At 41.2% G+C, this 20047-nt stretch overlaps 1 protein-coding gene across 1 annotated transcript; it reads right to left on the reverse strand.

The window, feature by feature from the left end:
• Positions 1–2311: 2311 nt before the first annotated feature.
• LOC135472247 (spartin-like) lies at positions 2312–19933 on the reverse strand. The gene is made up of 7 exons (XM_064751656.1): positions 19769–19933; positions 16635–17427; positions 15538–15762; positions 9443–9637; positions 8925–9086; positions 6109–6199; positions 2312–5895 (listed from the first exon to the last, which is right to left on the reverse strand). Exons 2-7 carry the CDS (start codon positions 17404–17406, stop codon positions 5646–5648), a joined length of 1695 nt encoding a protein of 564 aa, XP_064607726.1. The 5' UTR covers positions 17407–17427; positions 19769–19933; the 3' UTR covers positions 2312–5645.
• Positions 19934–20047: the final 114 nt, after the last annotated feature.

Below are 20047 nucleotides of genomic sequence, written 5' to 3' on the forward strand. Positions count from 1 at the left end.
CATTGCACCGAGCAGGCACGCTATCACCTCGGCCACGGAGGACCCCCTGGAAAGAGTGCGAAAGCAAACACATGCCTCCTACCTGTTTGACTCATACACAGCATGGAAGAGCAGTAAAAAAACCCTTCTAAGCAAAAACAGAACAACTCAGCAACAATCTGAATGCGTTCAATCTTTATATCAACCTTATACTAACAGCTCACAAACAGCTCACTAAACCCCCAAATGTCGTACCACCACCAATGTTGTAGAGAATCAAACTTGTATCCAACTAAACTTGAGTAAGTTTTGAAATAAGACCGAAAATCAATAAGCCAGATTTATTAGTAGACTATACATGAATGTACGTATACAACCATGATACAGCGGTATTATGCCACCAACAAAACTTTGAAAACTTAGCCACAGGAATACATTCAGGAAAACTACATGGTCATTTGTTTGTTCCTTAATTAACTGATTTAATTTAGGAATAAGCATACCCAATGAATTTAACTCTGAATCTCCATCGGTGCAAAAACTTTAGTGAAAAAACATATGCTGTGATTCTGTGACTGTGACTCTGTTGGTGAAAAAGCTTTAGTGACAAGACATATACTGAACATGTAAGTAAACAAACGTACCGCAACGTACATGTAATATAAAGAAATGATTTATTTTACTCCATCACATTTCTAGAGCTACCATGCAGTAGTCTATCAAGTATCAAGCCATACAATTATACTGAAATGTGTGACACAGGTTTACTATACACTTCAAAGGCAAAAAAACTAAAAGTAACATGCCACATACTAAGTACATGTAGATGGTGCAAACAAACAGAAGTAACATGTCACATACTAAGTACATGTAGATGGTGCAAACAAACAGAAGTAACATGCCACATACTAAGTACATGTAGATGGTGCAAACAAACAGAAGTAACACGTCACATACTAAGTACATGTTGATGGTGCAAACAAACAGAAGTAACATGTCACATACTAAGTACATGTAGATGGTGCAAACAAACAGAAGTAACATGCCACATACTAAGTACATGTAGATGGTGCAAACAAACAGAAGTAACACGTCACATACTAAGTACATGTAGATGGTGCAAACAAACAGAAGTAACACGTCACATACTAAGTACATGTAGATGGTGCAAACAAACAGAAGTAACATGTCACATACTAAGTACATGTAGATGGTGCAAACAAACAGAAGTAACATGCCACATACTAAGTACATGTAGATGGTGCAAACAAACAGAAGTAACATGTCACATACTAAGTACATGTTGATGGTGCAAACAAACAGAAGTAACATGTCACATACTAAGTACATGTAGATGGTGCAAACAAACAGAAGTAACATGCCACATACTAAGTACATGTAGATGGTGCAAACAAACAGAAGTAACATGTCACATACTAAGTACATGTTGATGGTGCAAACAAACAGAAGTAACATGCCACATACTAAGTACATGTTGATGGTGCAAACAAACAGAAGTAACATGTCACATACTAAGTACATGTTGATGGTGCAAATAAAACAGAAGTAACATGTCACATACTAAGTACATGTTGATGGTGCAAACAAACAGAAGTAACATGTCACATACTAAGTACATGTTGATGGTGCAAACAAACAGAAGTAACATGTCACATACTAAGTACATGTAGATGGTGCAAACAAACAGAAGTAACATGTCACATACTAAGCACATGTAGATGGTGCAAACAAACAGAAGTAACATGTCACATACTAAGTACATGTTGATGGTGCAAACAAACAGAAGTAACATGCCACATACTAAGTACATGTTGATGGTGCAAACAAACAGAAGTAACACGTCACATACTAAGTACATGTAGATGGTGCAAACAAACAGAAGTAACATGTCACATACTAAGTACATGTAGATGATGCAAACAAACAGAAGTAACATGCCACATACTAAGTACATGTAGATGGTGCAAACAAACAGAAGTAACACGTCACATACAAAGTACATGTAGATGGTGCAAACAAACAGAAGTAACATGTCACATACTAAGCACATGTAGATGGTGCAAACAAACAGAAGTAACATGCTACATACTATGTACATGTAGATGGTGCAAACAAACAGAAGTAACATGTCACATACTAAGTACATGTAGATGGTGCAAACAAACAGAAGTAACATGTCACATACTAAGTACATGTAGATGGTGCAAACAAACAGAAGCAACATGCCACATACTAAGTACATGTAGATGGTGCAAACAAACAGAAGTAACACGTCACATACTAAGTACATGTAGATGGTGCAAACAAACAGAAGTAACATGTCACATACTAAGTACATGTAGATGGTGCAAACAAACAGAAGTAACATGTCACATACTAAGTACATGTAGATGGTGCAAACAAACAGAAGTAACATGTCACATACTAAGTACATGTTGATGGTGCAAACAAACAGAAGCAACATGCCGAATGGATCCGAATCCTTTATCGGTAGCGGTCGGGCAATGGTCGTTTGTAAACAAACATGCTGTCCCCTGAAAAATTCGGCCCGAAAAGTGAAAATTTGAAGCCTTACTACACACTTTGCACATAGCCTGTACTCAACGGACTATGGAGTTCTAATTTTTAAACCTTGACCTGACAACTCTTATCTCACTTTCAAGATTACATTAATGTATACTTCGGTTTAACGTGATACTTTATAGGCACCTGTACCTGGGAAGGAGTGTAGTGCTGTTTTCCAGGCTCTGCCAGCTTTGTTAGGTACCTGTACCTAGAAGGAGTGTGGTGATGTTTCCAGGCTCTGCCAGCTTTGTTAGGTACCTGTACCTAGAAGGAGTGTGGTGCTGTTTCCAGGCTCTGCCAGCTTTGTTCAGTACCTGTACCTATAAAGAGTGTGGTGCTGTTTCCAGGCTCTGCCAGCTTTGTTAGGTACCTGTACCTAGAATGAATAGGGTGCTGATTTCCAGGCTCTGCCAGCTTTGTTAGGTACCTGTACCTAGAAAGAGTAGGGTGCTGATTTCCAGGCTCTGCCAGCTTTGTTAGGTACCTGTACCTAGGAGTAGGGTGTTGTTTTCCACGCTCTGCTAGCTTTGTCAGATTCCTGTACCTGGGAAGGTGTGTGGTGCAGTTTTCCAGGCTCTGTCAGCTTTGTCAGGTACCTGTACCTAGGAAGCTGTGTGGTGCTGTTTTCCACGCTCTGCCAGCTTTGTCAGATTCTTGTACCTGGGAAGGTGTGTGGTGCGGTTTTCCAGGCTTTATCAGCTTTGTCAGGTACCTGTACCTGGGAAGGTGTGTGGTGCTGTTTCCACGTTCTGTCAGCTTTGTTAGGTACCTGTACCTAGAAGGAGTGTGGTGTTGTTTCCAGGCTCTGCAAGCTTCAGGCTCTGCCAGCTTTGTTCGGTACCTGTACCTAGATGGAGTAGGGTGCTGTTTTTCTACGCTCTGCCACCTTTGTCAGATTCCTGTACCTGGAAAGGTGTGTGGTGCAGTTTTCCACGCTTTATCAGCTTTGTCAGGTACCTGTACCTGAAAAGATGTGTGGTGCTGTTTTCCAGGTTCTGATAGCTTTGTTAGGTGCCAGAACCTGGGAAGATGTGAGGTGTTGTTTCCACCCTCTGCAAGCTTTCTTAGGAAGCTGTGTGGCGCTGTTTCCCACGCTCTGCCAGCTTTGTCAGGTACCTGTACCTGGGAAGGTGTGTGGTGTGGTTTTCCACACTCTGCCAGGTTTGTTTAGTAACCGTACCTGGGAAGGAGTGTGGTGCTGTTTTCCAGGTTCTGATAGCTTTCTTAGGTGCCAGTACCTAGGAAGATGTGTGGAGCTGTTTTCAATGCTCTGCCAGCTTTGTTAGGTACCAGTACCTGGGAAGGCGTGTGGTGCTTTTTTTCCAGGTTCTGTCAGCTTTGCCCCACCCAATACATATAACAGTCTAAATGAAAGTACCCTAGCTACTGAAGTTACATGAATTCATATGCCTGGTAACCACCTCCTCAATGAACATTACATAGGGCAAATCACCACACAGACACCATCAATTGCTTATTGTCACCCAGGCCCCACAAGCAATGTGAGCAGGGAAATCACAAACAATGTGAGCAGAGAATCACAAACAATGTGAGCATGGAAATCACAAGCAATGTGAGCATGGAAATCAAAAGCAATGTGAGCAGGGAAATCAAAGGCAATGTGAACATGGAAATCGAAAGCAATGTGAGCAGGGAAATCGCAAGCAATGTGAGCAGTCACAAACAATGTGAGCATGGAAATCACAAGCAATGTGAGCACAGAAAACAAAAGCAATGTGAGCAGGGAAATCAAAAGCAATGTGAGCATGGAAATCGAAAGCCATGTGAGCAGGGAAATTGCAAGCCATGTGAGCAGGGAAATCACAAACAATGTGAGCATGGAAATCACAAGCAATGTGAGCACGGAAATCAAAAGCAATGTGAGCATGGAAATCAAAAGCAATGTGAGCAGGGAAATCACAAACAATGTGAGCATGGAAATCACAAGCAATGTGAGCAGGGAAATCACAAACAATGTGAGCATGGAAATCGCAAGCAATGTGCGCAGGGAAATCATAAACAATATGAGCAGAGAAATCACAAACAATGTGAGCAGGAAAATCGCAAACAATGTGAGCAGGAAAATCGCAGGCAATGTGAGCAAGGAAATCACACACTATGTGAGCAGGGAAATCCCAATCTACTATAAACAAGAGGCTTCAACAGTCCAGTTTAAAGAGCTGTATATTTCAACGTCATGTTGGCATAGTAATCTGAAGTACTTTGTACCACTCAAAACGTACATGGACATGGACAACTGGACATCAACAATTATTTTTTATTTTAGTTTGTTTCAGAGTGTCATCAAAAATACATAACAAAGGGAGAAAAGCAAACCCAAAAAGAAAATCACGCATTTATCACTACTGTTAAGTACATGTAGCAGGATTGTTCAGAAATCACAATTTATAGAATAGTCTTACCACATACACCATTTGTAATACTTAAACAAATTAACACTGTATAACATATAGTATCAGTAACACTGAAGTCCATGTGGAACTCAGCAATAAAACACCTACATGTTCATACCAGCAATGCCTGAAAGTATTTCACTTTTTTCTGAATTAAATGCCATGTGATACAACATCTGATATAAATTATTTGATATTGGAGATAGAATTATGTATACATATACTACCACCATTTGGGTTGGAAGACTCCAGGGTTTTACCAGAAAGAGGAAACAAGTATAAAAACAAATATAACATAAAGACGAAGTATTACCTGCAAAGACTAGCACTATAACATGGCTCAGTTAGCAAATCAAACCACTCATCAAATTATGGTGATCAATAATGTAATGTGACCAATCAGAAAGAAGCTTATAGCACATACACTGTATATCACATGGTATTTATCACCGCAAAGTTATTAAAGACAATCTACTTATAATACATATAACATTGCTCCGTAGATTTAACTGTACACCAAAAAGAATAGAACCTCCTTCTTTTTTTTTGAAGAAAGAAGGCACAAACCTTGACATTATCTATCATGAAGATTTGCTGTTGTCTCACAAAGCAAAAAGACAACAAACTTTTATGGAATCAGCCCTGAGATTTCCTCCTAAACTTCCACTAATGTTTACCCCCAGGTTTACCCTTATCAGGACCCAGAGGCTTCTCCGCTGATGTTGCACTTGGCTTACTTTTGGTGGGGTCCTCCTTACTCCGCTTGTGATCTAATAGCACTGCTTTGCCTGTATCTTTGGCAGCACGTTTTGCGATGGCTTTGACACCCAGATGGTTCACATTGTAGCCAGTCATGGCTAGATTCCCTGTGGCATACAAAGTGTGGTCTGCAAACTTTGCAGCATCTGCACCATACCTGCAAATAAGACAAACCACAATGTCATTTATATAGTCCTAACAACAAATAGAGGGTATGTTTGACCATGTCCTGGTTTGTCATAAAAAACACAGAGTTAACACTTATAATTCTAAAACAAATAACAAACTATGCTAAAATCCAGCAATGTTTTTTCACGAAAATAGTTGTTTTTCACACAACCCTAACTGGATGGTGTATCCCATTACTTACTTATGATTCACAACTTGGACAGTTTCATTGGCCAGGTTTCTTGCCAGAGCCTTAGCTGCAGCCTCTAACCCCATGTAGACTGTACCAAAACCTGCAAATACAAAGAATCACACCTTTATCCCAAAACCTGCATGTACATGTAAACAATATCAAACATACATGTGCATGTACCAAAACCTGCATATACACAGAATCAACCATACCTGTATGTGTACCAAAACCTGCATATACACAGAATCAACCCTACATGTGCATGTACCAAAACCTGCATGTACATTAAATCAACCATACATGTACATGTACCAAAACCTGCATATACACAGAATCAACCATACCTGTACATGTACCAAAACCTGCATATACACAGAATCAAACCTACATGTGCATGTACCAAAACCTGCATGTACATTAAATCAACCATACATGTACATGTACCAAAACCTGCATATACACAGAATCAACCATACCTGTATGTGTACCAAAACCTGCATATACACGGAATCAACCCTACATGTGCATGTACCAAAACCTGCATATACACAGAATCAACCATACCTGTACATGTACCAAAACCTGCATATACACAGAATCAACCATACCTGTACATGTACCAAAACCTGCATATACACAGAATCAACCATACCTGTACATGTACCAAAACCTGCATATACACAGAATCAAACTCTGGTGTATACGTGTACCCTAACCTGCACAGACACAGAATAAAACCATGATGTATACATGTATCAAAACCTGCATGTACACAGAATCAAACCTTGGTGTATACGTGTACCAACACCTGCATATACACAGAATCAAACCTTGGTGTATACATGTACCAAAACCTGCATATACACAGAATCAAACCCTGGTGTATACATGTACCAAAACCTCCATGTACACAGAATCAAACCCTGGTGTATGCTCGTACCAAAACCTCCATGTCCACAGAATCAAACCTCGGTGTATACATGTACCAAAACCTCCATGTACACAGAATCAAACCCTGGTGTATGCTCGTACCAAAACCTCCATGTCCACAGAATCAAACCTCGGTGTATACATGTACCAAAACCTCCATGTACACAGAATCAAACCTTGGTGTATACATGTACCAAAACCTCCATGTACACAGAATCAAACCCTGGTGTATGCTCGTACCAAAACCTCCATGTCCACAGAATCAAACCTTGGTGTATACATGCACCAAAACCTCCATGTACACAGAATCAAACCTTGGTGTATACATGTACCAAAACTTGCATGCACACAGAATCAAACCTTGGTGTATACATGTACCAAAACCTGCATGCACACAGAATCAAACCCTGGTGTACACATCTACCAAAACCTCCATGTACACAGAATCAAACCTTGGTGTATACATGTACCAAAACTTGCATGCACACAGAATCAAACCTTGGTGTATACATGTACCAAAACCTCCATGTACACAGAATCAAACCCTGGTGTATACATGTACCAAAACCTCCATGTACACAGAATCAAACCTTGGTGTATACGTGTACCAACACCTGCATGTACACAGAATCAAACCTTGGTGTATACATGTACCAAAACCTCCATGTACACAGAATCAAACCTTGGTGTACACATCTACCAAAACCTGCATGTACACAGAATCAAACCTTGGTGTATACATGTTCCAAAACCTGCATATACACAGAATCAAACCAAGGTGTATACATGTACCAAAACTTGCATGCACACAGAATCAAACCCTGGTGTATACATGTACCAAAACCTGCATATACACAGAATCAAACCTCGGTGTATACATGTTCCAAAACCTGCATATACACAGAATCAAACCCTGGTGTTCACATGTACCAAAACCTGCATGTACACAGAATCAAACCCTGTTGTTCACATGTACACAGAATCAAACCTTGGTGTATACATGTTCCAAAACCTGCATATACACAGAATCAAACCAAGGTGTATACATGTACCAAAACCTGCATGCACACAGAATCAAACCCTGGTGTTCACATGTACCAAAACCTGCATGTATACAGAATCAAACCCTGGTGTTCACATGTACCAAAACCTCCATGTACACAGAATAAAACCCTGATGCATACATGTATCAAAACCTGCGTGTACACAGAATCAAACCCTGGTGTATACATGTACCAAAACCTCCATGTACACAGAATAAAACCCTGATGCATACATGTATCAAAACCTGCGTGTACACAGAATCAAACCCTGGTGTATACATGTACCAAAACCTGCATGTACACAGAATCAAACCTTGGTGTATACATGTACCAAAACCTCCATGTGCAAAGAATCAAACCTTGGTGTATAAATGTACCAAAACCTCCATGTACACAGAATCAAACCTTGGTGTATACATGTACCAAAACCTGCATATACACAGAATCAAACCCTGGTGTATACATGTACCAAAACCTCCATGTGCAAAGAATCAAACCTTGGTGTATAAATGTACCAAAACCTCCATGTACACAGAATCAAACCCCTGGTGTATACATGTACCAAAACCTGCATGCACACAGAATTAAACTACATGTATACCTAGCACTCAAGAATATATCACATCTGAAACTAAAATTTAAGTTATTCTAAATGACCCTAAATTTCATCCATGATGAACTCCCTGACCTTTCCTCATTCTAAGAGCTCTACTGATTTTACAAAGGTGTTTTGAGGTTTGCTTGGAACATGGGATGATATTTTACTGGAAGCATGCAAGTTTCAACACCAAATATATTTTGTAACATTTATTTGCATCTAAAATAGTACTTTTTGCCTTTTGATATGCTTACCATGAAGTCCACTAGCAGCCACTTCTACAAAGTCGTCCATCTTAGAGTGTCCATCTTGACTCTTCTGAGAGAAGGAGCGGGGAAGTATCCTCTGTCCATGTCTCTTCACATGAGGTGCCAAATACCTGCCTAAAGCCATTGTAGCCTGGCCCAGCTTGTTTACTGTTATGACACAGAAAGTTGTGGACATGGAAAATGTGTCAAATATTAAAACAATCAGTGATCGACGATAAAGCCTGCAAGCAATGTGTAGGATATTAAAACAATCAGTTATCGGTAGCTGATCAAGCCTGCAAGCAATCAGGTGGACACGTGAAATGTGTAGGATATTAAAACAATCAGTTATCGGTAGCTGATCAAGCCTGCAAGCAATCAGGTGGACACGTGAAATGTGTAGCATATTAAAACAATCAGTTATCGGTAGCTGATCAAGCCTGCAAGCAATCAGGTGCACATGTAGCCACTAAACTTCACTGTGTGATGATTTCAGTTTGCCGTATTTAGTTAGCTGTACATACCCAGAAATCCACTGGCTGTGACAGCTACGTGTGTGGCTTGTCTGGCCCTTTCCACGCCCTTCTGGTATTTCTCGGGGATTTCCCGTGGTTTCTCCTCTGTTGTCAGCCTGCTGCGGAGCTGCGCAGACCCACGGCGGATCATCTCTCCAGCCTTTTCAGCTCCTTTCCCCACCCCCCACGACATCCACTCAGCAGCTGTGGATTAAACAACAGATCACAAGTCTGAGTGAAAAAGTTCAATTGTATTTTAATATCTCACTGATGTTTAACGAGTATCCAAGGAGCTTTCCACTTCCATATGGACAGTGTTCAGGTTTATGGAAGGAGCTTTCCACTTCCATATGACAGTGTTCAAGTTTATGGATGAAGGAAACCAGACTGCCTGCAGTAAATCAAAGCCCTTCATCATGCCAAAAAACTTCACTGAAAACTTTGGCTTGAACCATGTTTTCAATATCATTTCTGCCAAATCATGACAGTGTCTCCATGAAACATGTGTAGGATGGTCTGGATGACATGTACAATATTTACAGTCATGCCACATGACTGTCTTGCCAAAGATACCGAGTTGACACCAAACATGTGTAGGATGGTCTGGATGATATGTACAACATTTACAGTCATGCCACAGGAATGTCTTGCCAAGGATACCAGAGTTGACACCAAACATGTGTAGGATGGTTGGAATGACATGTACAACATTTACAGTCATGTCACAGGAATGTCTTGCCAAGGATACCAGAGCTGACACCAAACATGTGTAGGATGGTTGGAATGACATGTACAACATTTACAGTCATGTCACAGGAATGTCTTGCCAAGGACACCAGAGTTGACACCAAACATGTGTAGGATGGTCGGAATGACATGAACAACATTTACAGTCATGTCACAGGAATGTCTTGCCAAGGACACCAGAGTTGACACCAAACATGTGTAGGATGGTCGGAATGACATGTACAACATTTACAGTCATGTCACAGGAATGTCTTGCCAAAGATACCATAGTTGACACCAAACATGTGAAGGATGGTCTGCATGACATGTACAACATTTACAGTCATGTCACAGGGATGTCTTGCCAAGGATACCAGAGCTGACACCAAACATGTGTAGGATGGTTGGAATGACATGTACAACATTTACAGTCATGTCACAGGAATGTCTTGCCAAGGACACCAGAGTTGACACCAAACATGTGTAGGATGGTCGGAATGACATGAACAACATTTACAGTCATGTCACAGGAATGTCTTGCCAAGGACACCAGAGTTGACACCAAACATGTGTAGGATGGTCGGAATGACATGTACAACATTTACAGTCATGTCACAGGAATGTCTTGCCAAAGATACCATAGTTGACACCAAACATGTGAAGGATGGTCTGCATGACATGTACAACATTTACAGTCATGTCACAGGGATGTCTTGCCAAAGATACCAGAGTTGACACCAAACATGTGTAGGATGGTCTGAATGATATGTACAACATTTACAGTCATGTCACAGGAATGTCTTGCCAAAGATACCAGAGCTGACACCAAACATGTGTAGGATGGTCTGAATGATATGTACAACATTTACAGTCATGTCACAGGAATGTCTTGCCAAAGATACCAGAGTTGACACCAAACATGTGTAGGATGGTCTGCATGACATGTACAACATTTACAGTCATGTCACAGGAATGTCTTGCCAAAGATACCAGAGTTGACACCAAACATGTGTTGGATGGTCTGAATGATATGTACAACATTTACAGTCATGTCACAGGAATGTCTTGCCAAGGATACCAGAGTTGACACCAAACATGTGTAGGATGGTCTGAATGATATGTACAACATTTACAGTCATGTCACAGGAATGTCTTGCCAAAGATACCAGAGTTGACACCAAACATGTGTAGGATGGACTGAATGATATGTACAACATTTATAGTCATGTCACAGGAATGTCTTGCCAAATTTACCAGAGTTGACACCAAACAATGCCAAAGGTGAGCAGTGGCTTTCCCTTAGATGAGTGTATGTTTTTAAAAACACTTTGCCTGGTGTCAGATTGCTAAGTATATGACCAATATTTTCTCAAAATAGGCCTACTTACATTTAGTAAATATGATTTTCTGTTGTAAGGAGATATATTTTTTTAGACAAGTGTACTTTGTAACTCGGCATCATGTAATCCTGCCAAAACGCAATATAGTCAAACAAATATATTGCACAATTTATGAGTGAAGAAATGTGAAGATAATTCTGAATCTGTGTAAATACAGTCTAATCCTCATTAGACTGGCGTCACTTATTCCAGTCTTTGGACTTAGCGAACAGTGAGAATTTGGGCTGTCAACCCATAGATTGTATTGTTATCAAACGTACATGTAGATGAACTTCTTGAGCGCTCTTCCATTAAAATGGATTGTGTAAGGTATCACACTGGGCTTTATACAAGTATGGCTGAGTGACAACAGTGATTACCCTACATTGTTATGTAAACCAACACAATACAGATTAATATAAAGTATTATTTTGTTTTCTAGAATTTAGTTTGTACTATTACTGTGGACAACTGTGTAAATCAAGCAGACTGTTTTGTAACCAGAGAGCTGTATGAGTGATTTGAATATGCTATGAATTAATAATGATGTATTAGACTTTGTGTAATGGGTCTCTAACATAACGGGTCTCTAACATACTGTGTCATGTTCTACAAGAGGAGCCGGTACAATATATCGATATTTGGTTACCTAGAACTGGGCACTAATAAAGTCCAGTAGAAACCAATGACAGCTGGTTGAGTTGATCTATCATCATGATCCTCGATTACACTCCTCTTACATATACATGTCAGATGTGCGTTACACTCCTCTTACATATACATGTCCGTTGTGCGTTACACTCCTCTTACATGTACATGTCCCATGTGCGTTATGCTCCTCTTACATATACATGTCCGATGTGCGTTACACTCCTCTTACATATACATGTCCGATGTGCGTTACACTCCTCTTACGTATACATGTCCGATGCGCGTTACACTCCTCTTACATGTACATGTCCGATGCGCGTTACACTCCTCTTACATATACATGTCCGATGTGCGTTACACTCCCCTTACATGTACATGTCAGATGTGCGTTACACTCCTCTTACATATACATGTCCGATGTGCGTTATACTCCTCTTACATATACATGTCCGATGTGTGTTACACTCCTCTTACATGTACAGGTCCGATGTGCGTTACACTCCCCTTACATATACATGTCCGATGTGCGTTACACTCCCTTTACATATACGATGTGCGTTACACTCCTCTTACATATACATGTCCGATGTGCGTTACACTTCCCTTACATATATATGTCCAATGTGCATTACACTCCCCTTACATATACATGTCTGGTGTGCGTTACACTCCTCTTACCTATACATGTCTGATGTGCATTCCACAGTTGACTTACAAAAGCTTTTGGCCATGATTTCATACAAGTACATGTATATACACTGTATTATCTTACAAGTGGTACTGACAAATGTAAGGGCAGACTGACATACATGTAGTCAATACACATATGTGGTTTTCATTAAGTCACTGCAAAAACTTTATTTACAGCAGTCATCGTACGTGAGAAGGTCTTGCAGCAACCTGCAGATGGCTGTGGGTTAGAGCCTGGAATCCTTTAACTATGAAAAAGCTGGCCGTCATTATGTAAGTGAGGCATGCTTGAGTGGATTAATTGTCCTTCTTTCTCTCATCATCCATAAAACACTACATGTACCTGTAACAATTCTCTGCTGGCAGGACACAGGTCTTTCTCTCATCATCCGCAATACAGTACATGTACCTGTAACAATTCTCTGCTGGCGGGATACAGGTCTTTCTCTCATCATCCGCAATACAGTACATGTATTTGTAACGATTCTCTGCTGGCAGAACACAGGTCTTTCTCTCATCATCCGCAATACAGTACATGTACCTGTAACAATTCTCTGCTGGCGGGACACAGGTCTTTCTCTCATCATCCGCAATACAGTACATGTACCTGTAACAATTCTCTGCTGGCAGGACACAGGTCTTTCTCTCATCATCCGCAATACAGTACATGTACCTGTAACAATTCTCTGCTGGCAGGACACAGGTCTTTCTCTCATCATCCGCAATACAGTACATGTACCTGTAACAATTCTCTGCTGGCGGGACACAGGTCTTTCTCTCATCATCCGCAATACAGTACATGTATTTGTAACAATTCTCTGCTGGCAGGACACAGGTCTTTCTCTCATCATCCGCAATACAGTACATGTATTTGTAACAATTCTCTGCTGGCGGGATACAGGTCTTTCTCTCATCATCCGCAATACAGTACATGTATTTGTAACGATTCTCTGCTGGCAGAACACAGGTCTTTCTCTCATCATCCGCAATACAGTACATGTATTTGTAACGATTCTCTGCTGGCAGAACACAGGTCTTTCTCTCATCATCCGCAATACAGTACATGTACCTGTAACAATTCTCTGCTGGCGGGACACAGGTCTTTCTCTCATCATCCGCAATGCAGTACATGTACCTGTAACAATTCTCTGCTGGCAGAACACAGGTCTTTCTCTCATCATCCGCAATGCAGTACATGTACCTGTAACAATTCTCTGCTGGCAGGACACAGGTCTTTCTCTCATCATCCGCAATACAGTACATGTACCTGTAACAATTCTCTGCTGGCAGGACACAGGTCTTTCTCTCATCATCCGCAATACAGTACATGTACCTGTAACAATTCTCTGCTGGCGGGACACAGGTCTTTCTCTCATCATCCGCAATACAGTACATGTACCTGTAACGATTCTCTGCTGGCGGAACACAGGTCTTTCTCTCATCATCCGCAATACAGTACATGTACCTGTAACGATTCTCTGCTGGCGGGACACAGGTCTTTCTCTCATCATCCGCAATACAGTACATGTACCTGTAACAATTCTCTGCTGGCGGGACACAGGTCTTTCTCTCATCATCCGCAATACAGTACATGTATTTGTAACAATTCTCTGCTGGCAGGACACAGGTCTTTCTCTCATCATCCGCAATACAGTACATGTATTTGTAACAATTCTCTGCTGGCAGGACACAGGTCTTTCTCTCATCATCCGCAATACAGTACATGTACCTGTAACAATTCTCTGCTGGCAGGACACAGGTCTTTCTCTCATCATCCGCAATACAGTACATGTACCTGTAACAATTCTCTACTGGCAGGACACAGGTCTTTCTCTCATCATCCGCAATACAGTACATGTACCTGTAACAATTCTCTGCTGGCAGGACACAGGTCTTTCTCTCATCATCCGCAATACAGTACATGTACCTGTAACAATTCTCTGCTGGCAGGACACAGGTCTTTCTCTCATCATCCACAATACACTACATGTACCTGTAACGATTCTCTGCTGGCAGGACACAGGTCTTTCTCTCATCATCCGCAATGCAGTACATGTACCTGTAACAATTCTCTGCTGGCAGGACACAGGTCTTTCTCTCATCATCCGCAATACACTACATGTACCTGTAACGATTCTCTGCTGGCAGGACACAGGTCTTTCCCTCATCATCCGCAATACAGTACATGTACCTGTAACAATTCTCTGCTGGCAGGACACAGGTCTTTCTCTCATCATCCGCAATACAGTACATGTATTTGTAACGATTCTCTGCTGGCAGGACACAGGTCTTTCTCTCATCATCCGCAATACAGTACATGTACCTGTAACAATTCTCTGCTGGCAGGACACAGGTCTTTCTCTCATCATCCGCAATACAGTACATGTATTTGTAACGATTCTCTGCGGGCGGGACATAGGACACAGGGCCCACAAACCTACTGTAATCCTGAGTAAAATCTTTGTGGCCACTCTCTGCTAGTAGGACACACAACCCACGAAACTGCTGTAGACCTGTGTAAAATCTTTGTTGCTACTTTCTGTTCTCTGTTAGCTGGACATAGGATCCACAAACCTACTGTAAACCTTTGTAACATCTTTGTTACTACTCATTTAATTACTCTCTCTTCTCAGCTAGCAGGACACAAGACACACATACCTACTGTAATCCCATGTGAAATCTTTGTGGCTACTCTCTCTTCTTCTTTTTTGGTTCCAGCGCCGGCAGTCTCTATGGCAACCTGTTCGCCTGCCTCCCCAAGGTCCTCAGCACTGATTGGTTCTTCCTGCTCGTGCATTGCTGTCAGGGATTCCATAAGATCCTCAAAACGTTGGCGATCAGCCGGGGACACAGTGTCAGGGAGGATAACTCCTACAGATGAACCTGGGCAAACAAGTTAAGGTTATTCAACTGAGGTTTAGGGTTTAGACAACTGCAAGAGGGCACATGAATGGTAGTTGTGTAGATACAAACAGCTTGCAATGGACCTGGGAATTACATCACAGGCAAGAAAGCAGTCCTTAGTTCTATAAGAGTTCTGATCGAAATCATGTGAAATTACAGGTATAATATCTGTCTGAAAAACGGGACATGAAGCTCTAGACTAGTGATATGATGTGTGTGGGCTAAGCGGAGACTCTCTGAGTACTGTTCTCGCTCCAGTGTTTTATACACAGGATACTGTTTCTGCCATCCTCGTGTTTATCTAACACATTAACAAGAAATGATGACTGATTGGTGCTCAGGTTTTCCAGGGAAGGAAATCTGGTACAATATAGTGCAGGTCACCACAGCTTGCAACATGTATGTCTTATCCAGTGGCTGTCACAAAATAAACGCCTTAACAATTTGCCCAACAAAGCTTATTTTTACAGAATCCCAAAATATCCCTTCTGGTACTGACATTTTTCCAGTAAGATACATGTATGATACTAGATTCAAAACAAAACGAAAACATCTTTCAATAATGAATGGAACTCTCAGAATCAGGCTAAACCAGTAACTTTATCAGAATCAGGAAAACTAGTAACTTTATCAGAATCAAGCAAGACCAGTAACTTTATCAGAATCAGGCAAAACCAGTAACTTTATCAGAATCAAGCAAAACCAGTAAATTTATCAGAATCAGGCAAAACCAGAAACTTTATCATTAAGAAATTTCCGATCATATACAGTAACAATAAAACAAAGTATAGATATCTGCAATTCCAAAGCATGTAAATCATGTTTACATTTGAAATATGACACAGTCTTACCTTCATATGGGTTACCAACATCTGGAAAGATGTAAGCTCCATAGCTTGCATGTAGAGCTGGAGAGACACCAGGGACGAGCGGGTAAAACCAGTCTCCGACCTGAAGAAAGGCAGGGGGCCGCTGCACGGGGTTAGCTACTTCCGCATCCTGCTCAAACTTGTAGGCCCTCAGAGCACTAGGGTAGGATGGGGCACTGACAAACCCCTCAGGGGTGATGTAGAATATCTGAACGCCCTCAGGGATGCTGTACAACTCAGTGGCATTGGCTGCCAGTGGACTGCAGGCTGCTGCGCTCTCTTCATTGTATAGGCTATCGCCCAACTCCAGGAAGGACGTGTGACCAGTGCTGGTGGCTTCCTCGTAAGAAGGGGGCTGCTCCTCTGACAAGTCCATGGCACCTGCTCCTGTTTCCGCCAAGGCAGCCGCAGGCCGCAGGCTCTCAAGGCGGCTCTCAATCTGGAGCTTAGATTTTGTCATTTTGCTAAGAAGTTTTCTAGCCGTATCTTTGTGCTGGGCGGGAATGTCTGTTGTCTCTGTACCTAGTCCCAAGGCTTGCTCAATCACAACAAGACCTTTGACGTAGCACTCAATGGCCTCCTGGATACTTCCCTGCTCATCCAATGACAGCCCTCGGTCAATGTGTTCATAAGCTTCATCATGGATGCGTTTAAGTCTGGAGTAAGTGTCACTTCTGACAGCGGACTGGCTGTCTGCAGACACTGTGGGTGGGGGAGGACGAGGGGGGCGTGACCGCTCTTCCTGACACTCCATTTTCTGGGGCAGTACAACAATCTACAAAACACAACAAATATCAGGAATGTGTAGAGAAACAAACTGAAAGAAAACAAAAAAAATATGTCAGCATTAAGACCATTAAAAACTACCTTAGCCCTAGTGTGCCATATGTGTGATATCCAGGGAATGAATTACATGTACCAGCATTACATGGGAATGAATTACATGTACCAGCATTACATGGGAATGAATTACATGTACCGGCATTACATGGGAATGAATTACATGTACCAGCATTACATGGGAATGAATTACATGCACCGGCATTACATGGGAATGAATTACATGTACCAGCATTACATGGGAATGAATTACATGTACCAGCATTACATGGGAATGAATTACATATACTGGTATTACATGTATATAGCAAGGTGAAGGGTATCTAAAGCATGGTACAGCCCAGGAAATACCATTCTGTCAGTGCATTCCAGCCAGTCAAAGATATTTTCAAACAAACATGTTTTTGACAATTTGAGAGTGTCATCATATAATACATTTTACAACCTGACAAACTGTACATCGGAAAGGAAAATTGCTTTAGCTTTGAACTTCCATCCACTGCTAGTATTCTACAGTTTATTCTTCATTGTTGACAAACTAAATGTAAATCCACTCATTTAACACAGCACGCAGCTATTGTTTTCGCATGCGGCGCATGTCCACCTGTGGTTGACATTTTGGTGGGGGAAAGAAAATAACTGGCTGTCAAGCACCAATTTGTTGTCACTTTAAAAGCATCGGGCACTTCATACTTCTACTTCACTCTAGAATAAGCTTTCCAAACGACATCATCGTCCGCTTTTGCATGTTGCATGTTCTATAGATTGGTTTACGTAAATAACACTGTGACATATTTTACATGATGCCTAGATTCTAAATATCAACCTGACTGACATACCAATTGAAGTCAAGTAGGCAGACCTCATCACAGGATGTGTATCTCAAAACAAACCTTATTTTCCAGTCCACCCGAGATTTTCTGAGGAAATACCCGATAATGGTAAGTGTCAATAGTTGAAAAAAAAAAAAAACGAGAAAATGAGACCATGTATTAAGTGGATTTGAATGTTAAGTATCCCGCACGCAGTAAGCTTAGCCAATGGCTGATGAGGTAGCTAAATACTGACATAATGTGATAATCGGGCCAAGGAGTGAGTGGGTGCTTGGGGTTTAACGTTGTACTCAACAATTTTTCAGTCATATGACGATGAAGAAATCTTTAGGGTGTATGTGTGTAATGTGCCTCCTTGTTGCAGGACGGATTTCCACCACTCTTTTAACTAGCGCTGCTTCACTGAGACGACTTATCGAAGGCAATTAAGCCGCCCTGCCTAAGCCATTATACTAATACAGGTCAACCAGTTGTTGCACTATCCCCTTCATGCTGAATGCCAAGCAAGGAAGTTACAACTTCCTCTTTTAAAGTCTTAGGTGTGACTCGACCCAGGCATAAGCCTGGATCTACCGCTCCAGGGCCAAAGATGGCAGCAGTCTCCATGTATGAGTAAATATATAAGCTATCCTTAGACCAGATTTACCATTTTCCTGTCAGCAAGGTTGATACTTGCTACAGACTTTGTGATCACCCATGCTTCACTGTACATATAAAAGTCTTCAAAAACCTTATACCACTGCAATAAACATATGACATGATCAGTGTGCTTTCACTGATGTTTGTTTCACAAACAAACAGGCAGCTGAAAGTCACTGAGCTATCAGGCAATACTGGTGATTGCGAAAGAGGCCAAACAGCTTGACAACACTAAACACATCAACATGCAGGGAGTTATTTTTTATTCTAGCTCTTCTACACCTAGTGCCAAATCAATTTTTTTTCATACACCACATATTTGTCACTACAGCCACATGCCTCCCATGTAGTTTTGAACTCCTGTCAGTGTCAACAAGTTAGGTGAAATCTGATTGGTCCATGGATCATGCATGTTCAAGGCGGAAAGGTCGGGGTTTTGAAGTTAATAGTTTTGAAGAGCTCAGTAAATCAAAGTACATGATGTCGGACCGCTACCTTGATTAAATGAAAATGGGATTCACGAGCTACTCGACATTCGCCTAATGGTTTGTGATAATTGAGATACGCACCTGTGTAGATGAGACTTCATTAGAAAGCTGTAGGCTATATATTTAAAAGACCACGGTTAAAACATAAATACGAGGAGATCGTAAAACACATTCCACACGTCATCTTATTTTAGACTATCATGGGCGCGTGTAAATGTAAACAAAGAGTCAGTCTATCACTCTGTCACACACTCACAATCACAGATGTAGAAACGTCATGACATTCAGTTCAACTGTTTTGTAAACTGTTACTTACCACCCTCTGGAAGGATACGTTAGTTACGATAGGATTCACAGATAAGATAAGTGCCTCAGAATCACACGTGTCTTCACGTAAACACAGGTTAAGTACAATAACCGAATACTCATCTAGGTTTAGCTGACGAGTCACTCGTCAGGCCATACTATCCCCATGTTTGTGAATCATGTCTAAACTCTCGCCACAACATCCACCTACGTCCGGTATAGACCATTTCATATAATCAGGCCAGAACAATCGCTCCAGAACATTCCGAGTTCTGTATAGGGCCTATTG

The sequence above is a fragment of the Liolophura sinensis genome, chromosome 8 (assembly GCF_032854445.1).
Source record: "Liolophura sinensis isolate JHLJ2023 chromosome 8, CUHK_Ljap_v2, whole genome shotgun sequence".
Lineage (NCBI taxonomy): Eukaryota > Metazoa > Mollusca > Polyplacophora > Chitonida > Chitonidae > Liolophura > Liolophura sinensis.

Excerpts from the sequence above, each read along its gene's own strand:
- LOC135472247 (XM_064751656.1), bottom strand. The coding sequence starts at position 17,406 with ATGGAGTGTCAGGAAGAGCGGTCACGCCCCCCTCGTCCTCCCCCACCC. Across the intron at positions 9,638-15,537 it reads TTCACATGGGATTACAGTAG|CTGCTGAGTGGATGTCGTGG; the intron begins GTATGTGTGTCT and ends TTTAATCCACAG. Across the intron at positions 6,200-8,924 it reads GGCTGCTAGTGGACTTCATG|GTTTTGGTACAGTCTACATG; the intron begins GTAAGCATATCA and ends TTGTATTTGCAG.